Source organism: Labeo rohita, chromosome 23 (genome assembly GCF_022985175.1).
Source record: "Labeo rohita strain BAU-BD-2019 chromosome 23, IGBB_LRoh.1.0, whole genome shotgun sequence".
NCBI lineage: Eukaryota > Metazoa > Chordata > Actinopteri > Cypriniformes > Cyprinidae > Labeo > Labeo rohita.
In genome coordinates this window covers 23,898,302-23,920,605 of record NC_066891.1, presented here as the reverse complement: position 1 = coordinate 23,920,605, position 22,304 = coordinate 23,898,302, and the positions used below count along the sequence as shown (strand labels likewise).

Here is a 22,304-nt window from a genome sequence, read left to right as displayed (position 1 = left end):
TACACATCTTCATTCTGTTCAAAAGTTTTCACCCCTGTCTCTTAATGCATGTTTTTTCCTTCTGAAGCATCAGTGAGTGTTTGAACCTTCTGTAATAGTTGCATATGAGTCCCTCAGTTGACCTCAATGTGAAAAGATGGATCTCAAAATCATGCAGTCATTGTTGGAAAGGGTTCAAATACACAAAAAAGCTGAAAACCCAAAGAATTTGTGGGACCTGAAGGATTTTTCTGAAGAGCATCAGGCAGATCAGTTACTCAGGACAAACAAGGGACTCATTAACAACTATCACAAAAAACAAACAAACAAAAAAAAACAGCTGTGGATCATTCAGGTAACGACACAGTATTAAGAGTCAAACATATCATGTTTTGAATGGGGTCATTTTTATAAATGTAACAATTTTCTTGTGAACTATATGTAATGTCTTTATGTGAAATATCTTATTCAGGTCAGTACTAAATAAAAAATAACATGCATTTTGTATGATCCCTCTTATTTTGGTAAAATATTTAACATTTTGCAGATTCTGCAAGGTGTATTTAAACTTTTGACCTCAACTGTACATAGTTTATTATGCTTACCAAGGATATTTTAATTATTTCATTATACTAAAATGTAATTTATTCCTGTTATGGCAAAGCTAAATTTTCAGCATCATTACTCCAGTCTTCAGTGTCACATGATTTTTCAGAAAAACAATTTCTTATTACTATCATTGTTTAAAACAGTTGCACTGCATTTTTATTTTTAATTTTTAAAGTTCAAAAGAAAAACATTTATTTAACATAGAAATCATCTATAACATCATAACATGTATGTCACTTTTAATCAATTTAATGTGTCTTAATAATAGTATTAATTTAGTTAAAAATGTCTTTTCTTACTGATCTTTTGAACAGTAGTCCAAGGATCATCTGCTGACAGAGGAAAAGAGAACTAAAAATATTCTCCTACGGCATCAAAGGAAATTAAACCATTTTAAATCTCTTTTGGAACATTTATGTTTACCAGAATAGATCAAAGGTAGGCTAACATATTAAATATTATTCACTGTCAGATTAGGAATTAAAAAGTCATATCAGACCAACATTGTTCACTATCAATTTTTTAATCAGGGACATACTCCTGATGTGTTTAACATACACTCGGTCAAATATTTCAAACCAGCATGACTCAGAAACAGTGCAAATACCCATCACTATTTCCTAAGCATTTGATCAATGACCGTCTAATTGGCTAATAGAATCAAGTTATGTCATACACATCTAGCTCAGCTTATTTGCAGTGAAAGTCCTAATAAATCACACAACGAACTAGATTTTCTGGTCCATCTCAAGAACGTCAACTCTGACAAAAATAAAATGAAGCTACCACTTAAAATTCCCAGAAACCTTTTAAAAAGTTGCTGTTTTGTTTCCAAACTCAGCTTATTTGTTTACCATACTTTCCTCATCAGTCTAGTCTGATCCTACACAACCACAAAAGACTTTCCTTCATCTATTTTTCCCGCCGTCTGTCAGTGAACAGCTCAGGATGCTTTCAAAGCACAGGAACGCCTCTCGCAGTGAACTTCTGGACTGCAGATAACGCACACGAACATCACACATCCCCTGCACGCCATGTCATTTCACGTTGGCTCTAGCGCGAACAATATTAGCTAAACTTTTCCCAGTCAGTTCTTTTCAAATGTCTGATGTCCCAAGTCGTCCTGCTGCAAGCTGCGGTTACGTCCTGCGGCGCTTGGCTCCTCCAGGGCTGGAGGGGTTGCTGGAGTTCATCACCTTCTCCACGGCTCGGTTCCTTTTCCTCTTTTCCCCGGCTGATTCTTTCGACCCGCTGCCCGTCTCACCTGAGCCCCCCCTCTCTGCCCGCTCTCTCTCTTTCTCGCGCCCGCTGCCCGACCTCTCTGACATCTTCACGGAGGAATTGCTGCCTGACGAAGGGAAAAGGGAGGAAATGGGGGGGGGGAAAGGGTGGGATAAGGAAACACAAAGAACAAACCAGATTAAAACCACTATAAAAGAAAATAAAAAGACTTATTTCCACCTAAATAAACTATTCCTATCATATTAAATAGTGGTGTGTAATTTCTGCACTAAATGAAGCCTGACATTAGCTTAACTAAATGATCCTTTTGCAAAAACCTGCCCTCTTTAGTTACTGTTGTAATTTTTTTAAAGAACTTCAAACGATAGATAAAATTTTGTGGCTCTTTAATGTGTCGTGACAGATTACTGTATTGCCTTATTAGATAAAACGACACATGAGCATCTTATTTACTTAAAACACAAAATAAACATGAATAAACGCATTTTATTTTAATCACGAAAAGACGTCAATGCAAACCATTTTTCAAGTCCACCTTAGTTAATCTACTCTCCTGTCGGATTCGTTTGTTGGACAAAATGGCGGATTCAGTTGGTTACAACTGGTCATATCGCCTGTCAATCAAGCTGTTTGCGAAGGGTCGATTGTCAAAGAGAATGATATTTGTCTCAAAGAAGACAAATTGAGCAGAAATTTTTGCAGTTCAGTTTGGTGATGCTAATGGCACAGCAACTACACACTTCACCTTTAACTGCATGTCTATAATATTGCCATTTATAGTTAACTATTAACTAACATTTGTATTTTTTCTAACCAGCTTTAGATAACATAATTTGACATGACAGCATAATTTGCCTTCTTAAGATTTTTATTAAAGGGGTCATCTGATGCCCATTTTCCACAAGTTGATATGATTCTTTAGGGTCTTAATGAAAAGTCTATAATATACTTTGGTTAAATATTCTCAATGGTTGTGTAAAACAACACCCTTTTTACCTTGCCTAAATCAGCTCTGCAAAAATCATCTCATTCTGGTCAAGGCTGCTTTAAATGCAAATGAGCTCTGCTCGCCCCACCTCTCTCTTCTCTCTGTGGATTGACGAGCCTGTTTACTTTAGCCGCATTTAGCCACGTTTAGCCACTAAACTTATTAACTAGCACATTATTAGGAAAGGCGATCCCAAAGATTCATAAAAAAAAAAAAAAAAAAAAAAAAAACCTTATACTCACTTCTGCTGTAAGTGAAGCTGGATCACGAATGATTTGCGCGAACACAGACGGATATATGTAGATCGGGAGGCGCATTCCCTTCACAAACAAACGTAACCTACTGCATCTTCAGCGCTCAGATGTTGGGAGTAAATGACGACCACTATGTTCATTATTACATCCAGCAACACCTCAATCGGAGATATTCTTGTCTAACTTACATCCCTGCTCCGGCATCGAAACAAAAGAGGGCGGACTGTGACAGCTGATCTGAGTTAAAACGCTATCATGGGAGCGGCCTCTGTGGGTGTGACGCAACAACGACAGGCATCTGAGAACGGCTCGATTTGAAAAAGGGGATATTATTTTTACAGATTAATTAAAAACCACTGCATGGATTTTTATCATTATAGGGTAGATTTGTACATACTCCGCCAACACACATTAATGTTCAAACAACATGTAAAAGTGAACTTAGCATCCGATGACCCCTTTAAGTATTTTTCTAAAGCATTGAAAACTCAAGTGCCAATAATGTGCTTACTTCCTAAAAATACTTCTGCCATAAAAGAAAAATACCTACACCCCCAAATAAGCTTTTTCTGCTCTAATTATGACAAAGCTGCTTGTTTTTAATTAACTTTTTAATGTAATTTTCTTCTCCAACTTTAAATTCGTCCTATATTGCTGTTTTACCTTTTTTCATAGAGAGCGTTTGATTTGCACGTTTACTTTGTAAACAGGTTACTTTGTGTAGGTTGGAGAGTAAAATGACATGTGAGTTTTTCCAACATACCCTAACTCTCTTGAACATGCACAGAGTACATGCAGAGCTAGACAAGACAAGCATTTGAGAATAAAAGTATATAAATTGTTTTTTTGTTACATTTCTTTACGACTGAAGAAAGGACGACATGAACATCTTTGATGATAAGGGGGTGAGTAAATTATCTGTACATTATCTTTAAATGGAACCCTGCAGACCCTGTTAATTATTTGCCATGGCCATGATAAATCCCTGGTCCTAATAGAGTATCCTTTTTTGACCATTTTCCACATTAATAAAGTCACTTTAAAACTTCTTTAATTTAAATATAAAAGATGATATTTTGAAGAATGCTGGCCAAACGGCTGATGGTTCCTATTGACTTTCATAGTATTTCTTTCCCTACTGTGGAAATCAATGGGGACGCACAACTGTTTGGTTCTTCAAAATATCTTCTTTTGTGTTGAACATAAGAAAGAAACATATTCAGGTTTGGAATGATATGAGGGTGACTAAATGATAACACAGCTTTCATTTTTGGGTGATCTATTCCTCTAAGCATTTGTTAACAAGCAGTTCACCAATAACCCAAAATCTATCCACTAAGTAACTTAAAGTAGCAGGTACTGAACTGTTCCAAACCTGACATTTTAGCCAAATATTAAGACAGCATTTTCAAAAGAAATCCCAGAAAGCACTTGAGTGAGCAGTGAAAAAACCTAGAGAAATGGTACCGGTTTTAATTTTCATTCAGTATTTCAACATATACTGTGAATTTTGTTGTGTTCATGGCATGTTGCAATTACTAGAAGGCAACCCATGCCATTCTGCTAAGAGCTGTTCACATCCTCATACTTGGAATCTTGGCAAAATTAATTATGTAATTTGAGTAATCAACAGACAAAACAGCAATACCTTATTACTAGTTGCGTGTTTGCATGTGATGTTAAGCAGGTTGTACAAATTTGAGCTCTCAGAAAATTACAAGTTTACAAGTTGTTTAGGGCATAAACGCTTTTTACAAGTCATAAACTAATAATAATTATGATAAGTGACCTCCTCGCAAACAGCTTGATTGACAGGCGATCTGACTATTTTGTCCAAATCAGACAGGAGAGTAGATTAACTTCGATGGGCTTAAACTTGAAAAATTGTGTGTATTGACATCTTTCCATTATTTAAATAAATATGTTCTGATGCTCTTTCATGGTTTTTCATTTAAATAAGAACAGATAATTGGTTTATGTTTCGATTGATCTAATAAGGAAATACAGTGATCTGTCACAACACATTGAAGAGCCACAAAACAGTATTTATTGTTTGAATTTATTAAATTCAAACATATAACTATAAGGCAGCACTTTAAACCTGAGACCTTGTTTCGTACCAGAAGTAACCTGCTCTGTCTTGTCTGCTGGCGTTAAAATAAGTTTTGAGTGCACTTGTGCTCTTGGTACGCCACTGCTGATGGTTCCAAATGGGGCGGAATATTTTCGGTAAAATTTCTACATTTTTGTGAAAGTTCTCAAAAAATCCTGGAAAGTTTACAGAAATTTACCAACAATTTTCGCTCCTTAGCAAACCTACTTGTAATGTTGTGTTTCAACATGACAATTTGCTGCCTTAAAAATTCAAGTATTTTTTCCTAAGAATCAGAAATTAAGGCTCCTGTTAACTAATAAAGTGGGCTACCATGATTCCTTGATTCGACTCAAGTACTCAGTTCAAAAAAAAAATCCTCGACTGCTTTTTGCCCATGTCAGGTAACCAGCAAAATACCAGAAGTGGCGCATTCCAAGGACTAGAATCCATGAAATGCATTATTGGACCGTTTTCCAAGGCTGCATGATATACTAAACCCATTTAAAAATCAGAAATTCTATTGTAATTTCACAAACGCTACGATTCAATTTAATTAATATATGTGCTGCAGGTTTAGTATATGCGCTTTATTTACATGCTTGTAGCTTACGTACGTGCATGTCCACATATTCAAAAAATGACAGTAACTAGCATTTTTGTCATAAAGAAATGGTCAAATATTAAAGATTAAATTGGAATTAAATGTTGTTTAGTCAATATTAAACAAGTAGATCACGCGGTAATGTGTAAAAACAATCGTCAGGCCAGATAATGCGTAATGTACGTTAGTTCTATTGTTTAGAATACAGTACTTTAACAGTTTTGTTTATTTACTTGCTTTTGATACTTTATTTAAACTAATTATTATTGCTTCATTGCAATTATATATGTATTTTAAGTCATTTTAAAGGCTACTGTTTGCTTAGGTCTATTTTTATTCCCTTAAACAAATTAATTAGAATTGTCAAATTCCTCAATTACCAAAATAATCGTTAGTGACAGCCCTATTAATAATAAACAATCTCTTCAAGATAAAAAAAAAAAAAAAAACTATACACACCATATGCTTATTGGCTTATAGTGTTATTATGCAAACAGAACGCTTTACTGACGTTTGAGTGTGCTTTGCTTGTGCTATTTGTATGCCACTGCCTATGGTAGAGGGTTCAAAATCAGTCATTTATAAAGTTGACATGCTATGTAGGCAATAAGTATGGGGCAAAACTCCAGAATTTGGAACAAAACTTGTATCTTTGATGCTTTTCAAGCCTAGAATTGTTTTTTTAGAATTGTATTGTCTTCAAAAACTAACAATTTTCAAATTGAAGCCTGAACCAGTGTGTATTATTTCCTCAACCTCACTATTTCTGAAAAAGCGGTGAACCTGCAAAAGATCTCATTATCATATAAAGCTGCTGCTGTTCAAGAAACCTGTCCAAGCAAAACCTCAACATGCCATGCTTCACACACACAGAGAATCATAACAAGCTAGGGTGCACAGAACACACAAAAAAAGACAAAAGAGAAAGAGAAAGAAGGACAGCGAAAGAAAGACGGAGAGAAAGACGCACATGGTCAGAGGTCTCTGAAGGCTGTCTACAGAGGCCTCTGGTAATGAGCTGGTCTGTACTGAGCTCAAGCTGGAGTTTTGGAACAGAGCGAAACGTTTTCTTCTGTCCATACCTCGCAAAATCCTGGCCAGCCATACTGGGACCCAGACCTTTGAAAATGAGACACAAATGACCAGTGTGAGCCACGCTGAGCTTCACGCCAACGGGAGAACGATCCAGAAAAAAAAAAAGTGATGCAATGACGCAGGTTTTAATAGACGGCTTTCGTCAAAAAGAAAAAGAGAGAGAAAGAGATAGAGGGAAAGGAAAAAGAAAGGGGTGAGTAGATGAGATAATTAAAGAGAGTGAAGGAGAAGAGAACCTTCTTCGTGGGTTGCAGGTGGGTCACTTTCTTCTTTGAACTCCTCCTTCACGTCATCTTCCGATGCCACTTTGCCTGCGCAAAGACAGAAATAGCTTTTAAATACACAAGTAAAATCAAATGGATCGATTGTACATCTCAAAACAAACTGAGAGCGGCTCACCTTCCTTGACATCCTGTATGATCTCTTCAGGAAGCACAAAGCTCTTCTCCGAGTTTGGAAACGGGAGTATTTCTGATTCGTGCTGTAGCAACAAAAAGTCATTTACTGATTAGATTTTGAGAGGTATTATAGAATTAACTCAATTTATCCCTAATGGAAACTGCAGCAATAAAAGATGAGTGGTCAACTGATACGAGTGTGATATTTAGGGCTGATCACCCTGACATGGTTTAATTTGTGATAATATTTCACTGACCTTGTGTGTATATGTGACCCTGGACCTCAAAAACACTCATAAGTAGCACTTATGATTTAGATTCCAGATTTTCAAACAGTTGTATCCCAGCCAAATATTGTCCTATCATAACAAACCATACATCAATTGAAAGCTTATTGATTCAGATGATAAATCTACAATAAAAAAAACTGACGCTTATGTCTGGTTTTGTGGTCCAGGGTCCATGTGATAGATAATTAAATTAAACTTCTCTTAACAAATGTAATTAAATATTGTAAATTCTATACAGTATTTACAATTAAATAAATAAAATTAAATATTCAATAAATTATATAGAACATTTTTAATAAATGATCAGGAAATAGTTGATAGTTATCAACTAATTGCCCTAATATATATTGGCCCATCCAGTGTTATTTTAGTATAACAGAGTTTTTATTAATATTTTGATGTTTATTTTTATATTCTCATTTTTTATTTAAAATTTCATTTCATTTTAGTTTAAATGTTTATGGTATTGTTGTGTTTTAGTTGTGTGTGTGTGTGTGTGTGTGTGTGTGTGTATATAAAAATGTAAAAGGGTTTAAGCATAAAAACAATAAGTGTAATACTGCTTTAAATTGTTGTTTTTCCAAAAAAAAAAAGTTTTGTTTAATATACTTGCATTTTTGTTTTTCTGAGCAAAAAAATAAATATCATACATTTTCCCTAATTTACAGAAGACACCCACTAAAATGTCATTCAGTGTAACAATCTTGTCAGGCATATTTACAACAAAAAACAATTTATGACATATTAAAAGACAAATTACTTTTACCCCAAAAACTTATTTGAAACCTTGAAAATAGACACTTTACTTACATTTATTTTGCATTCTATGGACTTAAAATCACTTTTGTAAATTTCTACTATATATAGAAATTCATATTATATATATTTTTTTATTTATTTACATTTTTAACAAATGAAAATGAAACATGTTGCCTTGCAAACTAGCTGAAATTAAGTATGTATTTCATTTTAATTATTTATTTTAGGTAATGCTTATTTTATCTGAAATTTAACTATAATGACCATGGGTCACAATATTATAGTCAGAAAGTCTAAGACCACTTGTGAAAATGCTTTAATTTAGCATTTTTCTATTTTAAACGTTTTTTAAATATATTATCTGCATAACAATGAGAAATTGAACTGAAAAAAAATAAAATAAATAAATAAACACACACATATGTATATATATATATATATATATATATATATATATATATATATATATATATATATATATATATATGTTAATTATTATACATCACACTGTGTCATTGTTTTAAAAGTCTAAAAATAATTATTTCCAGGGTTTAGAAATAATGCAATATTTCTATTCTAAATACCACATTTTCAATCTGGACTTTTGAATCCCACATGTAACATTTTATTGTGTATAATATATTATTGTGACGTACAATGCATGCAGTAAATAAATATCATAAAATACGTGTTATTAAGTATTGAGTATGCGTTAGTCTTACCAGTGCTTGCATGTCATACATGGTGCTCAGGTGATCCCAGATGACTTTAGATGACACCTGCCTGCCGATGTTCTGACTGAACTTATCGCGAATACAGATCATGTGGAAATGACGGTTCACCCCTGAAGACATGAGACAGTTGCACAGAGACATTGTCCTTACAGCACAGAAAACACCTTTGTGTAACTGTAAATTAGCCTAGCAATGATGCTATCATGCTAGTTAGCCGCCGCGCTAATGTTTGCTAACGTCAACAGACATCAACTGCTATACTCCCTCCGTAAATACAGTATTAGTCATAAAAAAATAGTAAAATTCAATAATACTCTACAATATATCTCAGATCTGTAACGAAGCTGTACATGCAATCACTAACGTTATATTCACAATTTTTTTTAACAATTAGCGATTGGACTCGATAAAGCAAACTGAAGAATCACTAAAACGCTTAAATATTAATAGCTTTATCAGCTTTATCGGATTGGTGTGATTGAATAACTGTATTATTAATTGATTTTAGATACTTAAAAGGTAAAAAGGAGCACATGGTCTTGTTTATGATGTTATATTGTTTCACGTGTGAAGATCAGGGCCTGTTATTCTCATAAATCAAGAATGAATTCATCTTACCTACGGGTTTATGACCCAGCATTGCGTGAAAAAGACACACTTCTACTTCTTGACTCCATACAATCGATTCCTCGGCGGTACAGATGCCGGTTTCTGCTTGTTTTTCGTCGGACGGCACAGTCTCTGCTTCCCCCATGTTTCCGCACACACTCGCAGATGATCACTCACCGCCGCAGATCTTGTTCATCACCACAGGACTCGACACAACATCACCGTTATACACTGCCAGTCAGAAGTTTTTCAACAGTACGATTTTTAATGTGTTTTATTTTTTTATTTTTTATTTTTTTAACAAGTCTCTTCTGCTCACCAAGTCTGCATTTATTTGATCCAAAGTACAGCAAAAATAATATATTAAAAAATGTTTTATAAATTTTAATATATTTTAAAATCTAATTTATTATGCAGTGAATGTTTGGCGTCATTACTCCAGTCACAAGATCCTTCAGAAATCATTCTAATATTCTGATTTGCTGCTCAAAAAACATTTATTGTAGTTGCTGTTGTTAAAACAGCTGAGTAGAATTTTTTTTCAGGTTTTTTTTATTAATAGGAAGTTCAACATAACAGCAATAATCTGAAATAGAAATCTTTTGTAACATTATAAATGTTTTTAAAATCACTTTTGATCAATTTAAAGCACCTTTGCTAAATAAAAGTATTATTTATATAATTTATAAAGGTATATTATATAATTTATATAATAATTATAAATTATATCTAATATATATATATATATATATATATATATATATATATATATATATTAGATATATTTATATATATATATATACTAACTCCAAGCTTTTGAATAGTATAATGTGTATAATATTACAAAAGCATTTTATTTCAGTTAAATGTTGATCTTTGGATCTTTCTATTTATTAAAGAATCCTAAAAAAAATTACTCAACTGTTTTAAATAATAATAATAATGATGATGACGATAATAAAATGTTTTTTGAGCTCATCATGATATTAGAATGATTTCTGAAGGATCATGTGACACTGAAGACTGGAGTAATGATGCTGAAAATTTTGCTTTGATCACAGGAATGAATTAAAATGTAAAATATATTCAAATAGAAAGCAGTTATTTTAAATAGTAAAAAATAATTCACAATATTATTGTTTTTGCTGAATATGGCATCAAACAAATGCAGGATTGGTGAACAGAAAATAATTCTTTAAAAAACATTAAAAATCTTACTGTGTAAAAAACTTTTGACTGGTAGTGTAATCCTAGGGTTTGCATTTTTTACATCAGAATTGCACACCTTTGGTTATTAATTGTCTGTTCACATTAATTTAAAGCATATATATATATATATATATATATATATATAATATAATTACCAGAATTTCAACATTTGCCCTTATATTTTATTTGAATATTTTAATTTTTACAACAGAATGGCACTATTTTGCTTAGAGGGGTTTGTTATTTTGTTATTAATGTAGTTTTTTGTTCAAATTTGTTTAATAGATGGATCTCTATGATGGAATAGATACTAATGATAAATCAGACTGTATTTGCCCATTTTTAGATTGGCCAGTTAACAGTGTCTAGCAAAATGTACTAAAACTCTTGTCAATGAATAATGCACAATTTCATTTTTAAGCATTATCAATTAATTTCTAGTGCATAATGTGTAAAAAAAAGTGTTTAATTGCATGAATAAGTGTACATCACCTAATTTATACTGTATGATCCTTACACCTAATCTAACTGGGAGACAAATTTCCAGCAACAAGCTACTTTTTCACACTGAAAACAAAATAACTGTCCCAATCATAGCCAGTCATAACACTGATGTTCAATATGTGGTTATGTGGAGCAGAGTTTGGACCAATGGGATTTTATGGTGCGTGGTACAACTCTTCACAATAAGTGATCCACAAAATGTAAAATTACTTGTTGCATTTGTAAACACAGATTTACATTTAAAGTGATTCTTTTATCACTTGATCTTATTGCTTCGATGTGTTGTATTTGGTTAGGAAACAGTGTTAGCCAATATCACTAATAAATGGCTAATTATTAGCCATCAGCCACCCTTTTGTTGTTGATATCAGAACTGGCCACTAAAAAACGCATATCAGTCAACCAAATACAAAATAAAAACTTTATTAAAACTGCACAGGTTTTTTTCACCAATGTCATCAACTAGGTAATGCACAGTCTTAAGAACACAGATGGCGGTCGAAGGTCACTGGCTCTCGAGTTTTTTCCTGCTGCAGGTCTTGAATACTTCTTGACGGCACACCAGACTTCAGCACGCTCTGTGCCGGCCACCATCTCAAACATGTGCAGTCGATTCTGTGCTAATAAATGTTAAACTAAGAAAGAAAATAGTCAAATTTTTCAGATTGTGTCTTTTCCTTTTAATTTCTCAAGAATACATACACACAGAACACACAAAACATAAGAGATATATCATATGACAGAATGTTGAGTTTATAATATAGAAATTAATTCCCTTCTTTTGATTATTCTTCGATCATTACAATATTTACATTCCCCTATATTTAGTTCAAAACACACTGTCACTCTCATAGGGTAAGAAAACATTTAAAGAAGTCCACTTCCAGAACAACAATTCACAAATAATTTACTCACCCCCTTGTCATCCAAGATGTTCATGTCTTTCTGTCTTCAGTCGTGAAGAAATTATGTTTCTTGAGAAAAGCATTTCAGGATTTTTCTCCATATAATGGACTTCATTGGTGCCCCGATTTTGAACTTCCAAAATGTAGTTAAAATGCAGCTTCAAAGGGCTCTAAACGATTCCAGCCGAGGAAGAAGGGTTTTATCTAGCGAAACGATCTGTCAATTTTTTCAGAAAAAAAAAATTTGTTTACTTTTTAAGCACCAAAGCTTGTGTAGCACAGGCTCTGGGATGTGCGTTCACGTACTATTGAATCACGTCGGAGGGTCACATGGACGTAGTGTTTACAAAGCGAACGCACAAAGACTAAGAAAGTGCAAGTAAGTCAAATGCTGTTTACAAACAAAAAGGTACAACGATGTCAGACAATTCTGAAGTTGTAGGAGAAAATAACATTGAGTTTTTCAACATACCTTTCACCTTTTTGAGCCAGAGTACACAAACGATGAACAGTGATTCAAAGACGTGATTCGTAGTAGTGATGGGAAGTTCGGATCATTTTACCGACTCGGACCTTTGAATCTTGTTCAGCAAAATGAACAAATCTTTTTTCCATTTTGTTAATTTTAGCAAAATCAGCATCACGGGACAGCACCATAAGATGAAAAAATAACTCGAAAAACCCAAAGACTCGAAACAGGTGAACTAATTCCAGTACAGAACCTAATAGGATGTTGCGCATGCGTGACTGAACGAATCACTCCCCAAGACAACTCGGTCTTCCCGAGTCACATTGAAGATTCTTTCAAGAACGCGCATCCCAGAGCCTGTGCTACATGAGCTTTTGTGCTTAAAAGGTATACAATTTTTTTTTTTTTTTTGAAAACAAAGATCCATCTTAACTTACTTTTATCCATCTGCATCAGTGTTTCCATCACCCTGTTTTAATATGAATTTTGAAGTATTGCATCAGAAACGAGTGATGGAAATGGCAAAATGTAAAAAAAAATTCCTTAATTCGCAAAAATGTTTTTATGATTTTTGAATTGTGCAAAAAAAGGTTAATGCGAATAATGGGAGATGGAAATGCCTTTTCTGAAACAGCCATTTACTGTGCTTCGTCTGCTCTCTCTAAGGTGCAAATAATTTATTATATATGAAAATAATTATGTTCAGTGGCTTCTCCTGCTTTTCTTAGTGATATTTAGTGCCAGTTTTTCAGGAAGTGACGATTTTGTTCTCTTTGACTTGTTGGATGGAAACAGTGCTTATTCACACGTTTTATGCAATATGCCAATTTTGTGCATAAGTTAAATTCGCAACTTTGGATGGAAACACCAGTTTGTTTTGCAGTCCAGTGAGTCTCAGTCCTCTCAAGTTCTTCCTTGATGCTTTCCATCATCACTTCACTGCTGTGTGTGTTATCAGCAAGACCTGGAACAGTCTGTTCCACGCCTTAAACTTTCAATGTTTCCTTTTCAAGACCTTGACCACCATGAAATCTCAAAGCTTGATATTGTGCAAAACTCCCTCAGCTGGTACCTGCAAGGCATCCTTGACCTTTTTTGATGGCTTCTTCTAATTTAGAAATACAATTATTCAAGTAAGCAAGTCTTCATAGCAGAAAGATCAGTAAGTGGATCTGTGTCTGCATGTTTCTTATCTTTAGGTGCTGGAGGGCTTTCAGCAGTCACATCCTCTACTCCGGCCCGCCTCTCTCCTCTCAGTCTGTCTTGGCTGTAGTCACTCCAGCTGCTGTCCAATTGCGAGGGCAATCATTTTTCCAATTTCCCTTCTCTCGTTTTACCATGTTCAAGGTGCTAGAGAAGCCAGCTTCTTTAAGCCATAGTCAGTTTTTGTTCACCAGTTTAGCTCGCTCTTCTTGCACTACATTTACATTTGTAAATGTAACTACTTCCATCATACAGTGCATCAGCATCACTGTTCAACGGCACCTGACATCATCTGACATCATCAATCCAATCCAATCCAATCATCCAGTGTGTTTAGGACAATCCAAGCTCTGTTATAACACTTCCCAATTTGCAAACCTGCTACTCAGGGGTCAAAGATGAGATTTTGGTGTGCGGATCAAACTAAATTTACAAAAGTAATTTCATATACATAGAAATCATATTAGATGCAAGTAAAGTGTCAGCTTTAATGTTTCAAATAACTTTTGTGAAAACAAAATGTCAAAAAAAGGTGAAATACTGTAACAGATATATTTATGTAAAAATGAAACAACATATTCTGACCTGTACTTATAAAAATATATAAAAGAAAAAGTGATCACAGTACATTTTATTATATTTTAAATTATTAAAAACGTATTGCTGACAACTGGGTCAAACCTAGTCATTTGAATGATAGTGGCAAATATTTAAAATTACAGTTAATTCGTTTTTGGACGCATCATCAATCGGCCACATTAGCGGCATGGAACGTAAACAATGTCACTGAACTGAACAAAACTTGCATTTTGCTGATTATTGCTGTTGAAAATGGTCAATTATTGTCATGTTGTGGGCTGTACTAATCGTTTGGACCGCGAAAAACATTTGGTGTACTATAGTTTGCCAAAAGTTACAAATCAAGGAGAAGAGTGCAAAAAACTGTATGAGAAACAAAAGGCGTTTGTGGTTGGCCAAACAGAACTAGGATTTCTAGAGCAAGAATTTGACAACATTTGTGTTTGTTCTAATAATTTCCAGTCAGGTAGGTGAAATATTAGGCTGATATCTTAATTAATACTACTAGTACATATCTTTACCACCTATTAACTTTAGTTTGTCAAAATATTGTGCCCTTTCTTGCTTACTAAGTCCTTCAATATATTATTTAACAGCTTCCACATGGTTTTTCCATGGTTTAGACAGCATAAATTAGCAGAACAACATATTCAGAAGTTCATTAACCATGCAATCCATGCTGTTGTTTACATCCGAGTATCGCTAATATGGCCACGCACCCATATTAACTGATTAAATCGTGAGGCAAGTGCAAACCCTCTATAAAGTCTTTTTCATCAAATGTCATTATTTTAATGTCACATTACAATAAAATTAAACAGAACACATATGTATGGAACAAAAACAAAATATAAAGCTGTATTAAATTAATTTATTTTGATGCTTGACAACCCTTTTGACCCTCAGGGAAGCGCAAGCTTTCGACTTCGGCATCCATAACTCTCGGGGAAAAAATATTTTTCTTACCATTTACAAAAACTCGATACACAAAAGTTTTTACAAAGGAGATGGCAAAGTAAATATATAAAAATGATTACCACATTACGGACTAATCACATTCCACCGAAGGTATCTTGACTGGACAAACATTGTTCCGTTGCTTCATGATCCACAAGCCCGTTTGTAGGCGCTTTTCTATCATGGGCAGCATTGAGTTTCTAAGCAATATGAGGCTACAGTCGCTCTTTTGTTTGACTGAACCAGACGGTCTAGCCTTTGCTCCCCACGTTCATCAATGAGCCTTGGGCACCCATGACCCTTACGCCGTTTCACCTGTTGTCCTTCCTTGCACTTTTGATAGGTACTAACCACTGGGGCCCAGGAACAACCCACAAGACTTTCCGTTTCGAAGATGCTCTCACCCAGTTGTCTAACCATCACTATTTGCCCCTTTTCAAAGTCATTCAGATCTTTTCGCTTGCCCATTTTATTAACATTTAAGCTTAATTTAAGACTGGCACGTAAATATAACGTGTTAATGGCATATCACGGTGCATTAATCGAAATAAAACAAGCCCTTTTCTTTTCTGATGTTTTATAGCGGTTGGCAAACCCGCTTTTGGTGCATATTCCTCCACTTACTGGGATGGAATGTTGAGCATTGAAAAAATTACATTTTTCTTATAAATTCATGTATCTTTTATATATTGTATCAATATATTAAACATTCTTGCATCTTTATTTAACAGATTTTTCAATGAAAGTTGTATATTTCCTCTATTATTATAAGAGCCTCTATTAATTGTATTAACACAAAAAAATTGATACTATTTTAAACAGTTCACACTTCAAAATAAACTAAATAATTCTGAGTTAAAAGTTAAACAAAGCACAAACAAAAAAGTGCACAAAATTATATATAAATATATTATGCAATATCTTTTTTAAATGGCTGTCAATTAGTATATAAATGATTATAAATAATTTATTCAGCACCATACAGAGCTAATCATATATAGTTCAGAGGTTTATATAAAATATGGAAGCTCCATTGAAAACTCACAAGTTTTTGGACTAAATCAGAAGTGGGAAATTGATCTGAAATATTTATTATAAAAAAATACAAACATGACATGACCCAAAAAATAAAAGCTAAAGAAACAGCACAAATGAACAACAGTGTGTAAAAACCAAAGTTTCAGGCACAGCCATGAATCACGCTGCCGGCAGAGCAGTTCCACTGCTCGTCATCCTGTAGCTCATGCATACGTCTGCACTGCAGATCTCCAGATGGTGTGTCAGTGAAAGAGCTCTTCAAGAAGTTCACCCACTCTCCAGTGACATTTACGCCGTGCGCCTGGCACAGCTCAGCAGCAAGCTCGTCTTTTAGAAAGAGGAGGCGTGCCAGTCTCTGGAGCGGGTAGCGGCAGTTGCGGCTGCTGTGTCCGTGGCTGTAGAGCAGGAGCAGGTCTCTCCTGCAGGGCAGCAGGTGTCGGTGGACGGCGCACACCTGGATAAAATCTAGTTTCTGGGCTAGACGGAGTAGCCGAACTGGATTCCGCTCCATATGTGCTCTGCTTACAGCCAGAGCCAGTTGAACAGTCGGAGAGCTGCGTATTCTCTCAGGGAGCTCAAGAACATGTTGAATGGCTTGAGTTGAACCTGAAAGCATGGAAAACAATTAAAATAGATTTACAATTAGAATTGTATATTGTTTCCCTCTATCAACACAATATGCATAAAACATACATGAGTCTAAAATACGTCTAAAAATTAGAGGTCGACCGATTTTAGATTTTACCGATACCGATAACTAGGTTGGATCACACTGGCTGATAGCGATTAATCAATCCGTTTTTAAAATGGATACGGAATTGAAACTAAAATAGTGGTCTACTATTTAAAAAAAGGGACTGAACCATACTTTGTAAAAGAATATAAGTATTAATATTACTTTTATATTGAGCATTACAGTTTGTTCTGGGACTGAACTATGTAGGGCCTTGAAAATGAAGTTTCCAAAAGAAAAGATTATTAAAAACTAGAATCTAAAATCATATTGTGATATATTTAACGCTTCTTGAGTTTTTCTTCGAAAAAAGAATATTTATGGCACTCAGATATTTTCTCAATGCAGTTGTTTCGACAGAAGGAAACAAGATGCATATCTATTTTCAACATTATTTGTTCTTCAGACATTCCTCTTTAAAAGTCGTCTTATATTTTTGCAAAATGACCCACATTTGGTTTCTGACCACTTAAAATGTGTACGATTTAAGATTTATTCCTGGAGCCATACTGAAATTCCAATATCTGGAATTCCAATATCTCTAAAATTCGTATCGGCTGTATACAAAGTGATCAACATTTGGTTTTCAACTACTGAAAATGGGTATTATTCAACAATTTGAATTGGAGTTTCACTGAGATCCCCATATCTCTGGCACTAAATGATGTAGGGCCTTGAAAAGAAAAGAAAAGTTTATGAAGAACTAGAATCTAAAATTATATTGCAATATCTTTAATGCTTGAGATATAGGCACACAAACTTTGGAAAAAGAACACTTATGACACTCAAACAGGTATGTTCAATGCAGCTGTTTTGACAGAAGAAAACATACAGAAAGATACATGTCTAGTTTCAATATATTTGTTCTTGAGACATTCCTCTTTAAAAGAAAGGAAGTATCATATTTTTGCAAACTGGCCCACATTTGGTTTTTGACCACTGAAAATGTGTACAATGTAATGATTTACTCCTGGAGCCATATTGAAATTCCAATACCTCTGGAACTGAACCATGTAGGGCCTTAAAAATTAAGATGCCGAAAGGAAAGTTTGTAAAGACCCAACATCTAAAAGGGCATTAATACAATTACTTCTTGAGTTACAGGCATGAAAACTTTGGAAACCTTCCCCATTTCTGAATGGTCATCATTGGCATATAGTGTAACAAAGATTGCTAAAGTCAACCGATTTTACTAACAGACCCATCAATCTCTGTGTAAAAATAACATTATGATTCTGCCATTTTTCTGAAGTTATTTTTTAATCCCTAATAATTTGGCTCTAAATCTCAGGTGAAAATTTTGACCCCCTCTACAAAACAGTGGATTACTCAGTAAAAATTCATCCATGACATTTAATATTTTGGCTTTTATCACCATATGTTTATCTGTCTTCAAAAAAAAATGTTGCTCCATTATTACTCCTTAGCAGATTTTGCAACATGTAAGATTTAATCATACTGTTTGAAACCTATTTATACAAAATCAAATAAAGAAATGGAGCAAAAAGATCCACTGATGTCACATGGACTATTTTAATAATGCCCTTACTACCTTTCTGGGCCTTGTAAGTGGTAGTCACATTGCTGTCTTAGAACTTTCTAGGTTAGAAAGCTCTCGGATTTCATCCAAAATATCTTAATTTGTGTTCCCACAATGAATGAAGGTCTTACAGGTTTGGAATGACATGACGGTGAGTAATTAATGACAGAATGCTATGTTTTCAGCAGCACTGAAGAGCTGAAAACATAGCAGCCTCCTCACTTACCCAAGTTATAAAGAAGACTCAGTGCCTGAAACTCCTCTTGATGCTGGTGCTTCCCATCTCTGTAGCTCTCCAGCAACCAGCTCAAGCATTCCTGCAGGTGAGTGTCATTGATGCGCGGGTCAAAATACTGAAGTTGCTGCCCGCAGAGTCTATAGGAGGCGTAGAGAAGGAAACGCACGCTTTTCTCCAGCACAGCCACACAGTCCGTCCCCGACACTCGCTGGATAATCATATCCTGCCGAACACTACGCAGACGGTCAAACACAAAACTGTAGACCTGTGGGTCATAAACAAGACAGGCTTGAAATGACCATCGTGTTACAGATAAACGTATGACAAGATGCTAGCCTATTTCCATACCTCCGTCCATGGCTGAAAAGTAGAAGAGGCTGCAATGTCATCAACCAGGTAACACACAGTCTTTAAAAGCACAGATGGTGGTCGAAGGTCACTGGCTCTCGTGGAGTCTTTTCCTGCAGCAGGTCTCGAATACTCTTTCACGGCACGTGAGACATCAGCACGAGGCAAACGATCCCGCTCTGTGCCGGCAACCATCTCAAACATGTGCAGTCGATTCTGTGCTTCTCGCTGACGTAATTCATAGGCAGGACACATAGTCATACAGGTGCCATGAGGCACTGAGTCTTCAGATTTCTGTTCCACCACCCGTTCCCTGTTCGCTCGACCCTGTTCCTTGTGCCTGTGTCCTCGGCCCCTCCTAGAGTGATGCCACCTGAATATTAAACAAGACAGAGAAGATAGAAATAACTTTATACTGTATGACAAAGTTATTTCACTTATTTTGTCTTCTGGGAAACATGTAAGTATCTTCTGTTGCTTCTGAAGCAACAGAAGCAACTTCTTTTAAAAATATGATATTTAAAATAAGAAAATAAGAAAAATGTACACATCTTCATTCTGTTCAAAAGTTTTCACCCCCATCTCTTAATGCATAGTGTTTCCTTCTGAAGCATCAGTGAGCGTTTGAACCTTCTGTAATAGTTGCATATGAGTCCCTCAGTTGTCCTCAGTGTGAAAAGATGGATCTCAAAATCATACAGTCACTGTTGGAAAGGGTTCAAATATACAAAAATGCTGAAAAACTAAAGAATTTGTGGGACCTGAAGGATTTTTCTGAAGAACAGCAGGCAGTTTAACTGTTCAGGACAAACAAAGAACTCATGAACAACTATTACTTAACAAAAAACACAGCTGTGGATCATTCAGATAACACGGTATTAAGAATAAAGTGCATGTAAACTTTTGAACAGGGTCATTTTTATAAATGCAACTATTATTTTCTCTTGTAGACTATATGTAAATGTATTTAATGTGAAATATCTTATTCAGATCAGAATTTTTTACTAAAAAAATAACATGCATTTTGTATGATCCCTCTTACTTTGGTAATATAATTAACATTTTGCAGATTCTGCAAGATGTAAGTAAACTTTTGACTTCAACTGCATATAGAAAAACAGACAATTATTCTATATATTGAAATGAATTAAAGTAGAAATAAATTGAAGAAATATAGAATATGTTCACAATATCACAATACTTTGTCTTAATCTTAAATAGCACGGGTATATTTGTAGCAATAGCCAACAATTTTTCTGTTCGATTTCGAACAGAACAGATTTCAATTCGATTTTTCTGTTGTGCCAAAACTCATTAGGATATTAAGTAAAGATCATGTTTCATAAAGATATTTTGTAAATTTCCCTGCGTATATTTATCAAACTTATTTTTTGATTAGTAACATGCATTGCTAAGAACTTAATTTAGACAACTTTAAAGGCGATTTTCTCAATATTTTGATTTTTTTTTTCAGCCTTAGATTCCAGATTTTCAAATAGCTGTATCTCTTCCAAATATTGTCCTATCCTAACAAACCACAAAAAAAAAATCTCAGATCTCAAAATATTGACCCTAATGACTGGCTTTTTGGTCCAGTGTCACATATTTTTTAAACGCAGATTTCCAGTAAGTTTCCAATATTGCGGAAGGATCTATAAGATGCTTACAGCCTTGACAAAAATGTCATAAAATAATCACAAAATCTCGTTTATGATTAAAAAAAAATAGGATTTTTCCAAAACCACATCTCCACTGATATTATACCAATCTGACGTGTATGTAGTGACCTGCTAGTTGTAGGCTATGTGCTGCTTTATACTGTACTGACATTAGTTTTGTCACAACGAACGAAGACGGATACTCGGATACTCGGACACTCTTTGTATCAAACAGATAATGACAGTCAAGCTTTCTGACTGGTATACAAATATGTGTTCATGACACATCAGCGTGCGTTAATCAAAATAAAAACAAGCTTTTGAGAGACTCACTCGCTGCTCATGGCTGTTCTGTTCATTGGTCGGGTCGAGCGCAGCTTCGCAGACGTCACTTGCAGTAAAGACAGCTCCGATTGGACGCCAGGTTTCATACAATTGTACGTCATATCCTTTAAGTGCTACGTAATATTTATTATGCTTGAAACACAGAAGGAGTTTTTTTTTTTTTTTTTACGAGCATTAAATAAATTGTGCAAATTATCTCCAAAACTGAAACAGGGTATAAATATATTTTATTATGGTTATTTATTTATTAGAAAAAAAAAAAATGGACTACATAATTCCCTTCATAGGCAATTAATAGTTACTAATGTTAGCTGTCTTTTAAAGTTTATAAAGATACCACAAAGATACTACCAGTCAAAACGTTTTTAATGTTTTTAAAGACATCTCTTCTCACCAAGTTTGCATTTATTTGATCCAAAGTACAGCAAAAGCAGTAATATTGTGAAATATTTTTACTATTTGAAATAACTGTTTTCTATTTGAATATATTTTAAAATGTAATTTATTCCTGTGATTTCAAAGCTGAATTTTTAGCATCATTACTCCAGTCACATGATCATTTAAAAATCATTATAATATTCGGATTTGCTGCTCAAAAAAACGTTGTAATAGTTTATTTAATGAATAGAAAGTTCAGCTTTTATCAGAAATATAAATCTTTTGTAACATTATAAATGCATTTATCATCACTTTTGTTCAATTTAAAGCATCCTTGCTAAATAAAAATATTCATTTTTATAATTATAAAAGTTTTTTTTTTTTTTTTTTCAAATAAATGCTGATCTTTGGATCTTTCTATTCTTCAAAGAAGCCTGAAAAATGTTTTAAATATTAATAACAATAATAAAAAATGTTTCTTGAACAGCAGATCAGCATATTAGAATGATTTCTGAAGGATCATGTGACACTGAAGACTGGAGTAATG

General features: G+C 34.3%; 2 protein-coding genes across 6 annotated transcripts; both read right to left on the bottom strand.

Moving 5' to 3' along the window:
- Positions 1-715: 715 nt before the first annotated feature.
- On the bottom strand, positions 716-9,869 carry mrgbp (MRG/MORF4L binding protein). 4 transcript variants are annotated; one of them, XM_051097135.1, is made up of 6 exons: positions 9,663-9,869; positions 9,033-9,154; positions 7,263-7,344; positions 7,100-7,174; positions 6,851-6,887; positions 716-1,936 (listed from the first exon to the last, which is right to left on the bottom strand). In XM_051097135.1, exons 1-6 carry the CDS (start codon positions 9,796-9,798, stop codon positions 1,849-1,851), a joined length of 540 nt encoding a protein of 179 aa, XP_050953092.1. In that variant the 5' UTR covers positions 9,799-9,869; the 3' UTR covers positions 716-1,848. The 4 variants fall into 4 exon arrangements, with proteins under 4 accessions (XP_050953092.1, XP_050953089.1, XP_050953090.1 ...); XM_051097132.1 differs by having other exon boundaries at positions 716-1,932; XM_051097134.1 differs by having other exon boundaries at positions 1,774-1,936; positions 6,739-6,887.
- Positions 9,870-16,554: 6,685 nt separating this feature from the next.
- Positions 16,555-21,458, bottom strand: sac3d1 (SAC3 domain containing 1). 2 transcript variants are annotated; one of them, XM_051095760.1, is made up of 4 exons: positions 21,368-21,458; positions 19,377-19,749; positions 19,017-19,293; positions 16,555-17,123 (listed from the first exon to the last, which is right to left on the bottom strand). In XM_051095760.1, the coding sequence occupies exons 1-4, from the start codon at positions 21,391-21,393 to the stop codon at positions 16,660-16,662; spliced, it is 1,140 nt and encodes a 379-aa protein (XP_050951717.1). In that variant the 5' UTR covers positions 21,394-21,458; the 3' UTR covers positions 16,555-16,659. The 2 variants fall into 2 exon arrangements, with proteins under 2 accessions (XP_050951717.1, XP_050951718.1); XM_051095761.1 differs by lacking the exon at positions 21,368-21,458 and adding an exon at positions 21,205-21,333.
- Between the last annotated feature and the right edge of the window lie 846 nt (positions 21,459-22,304).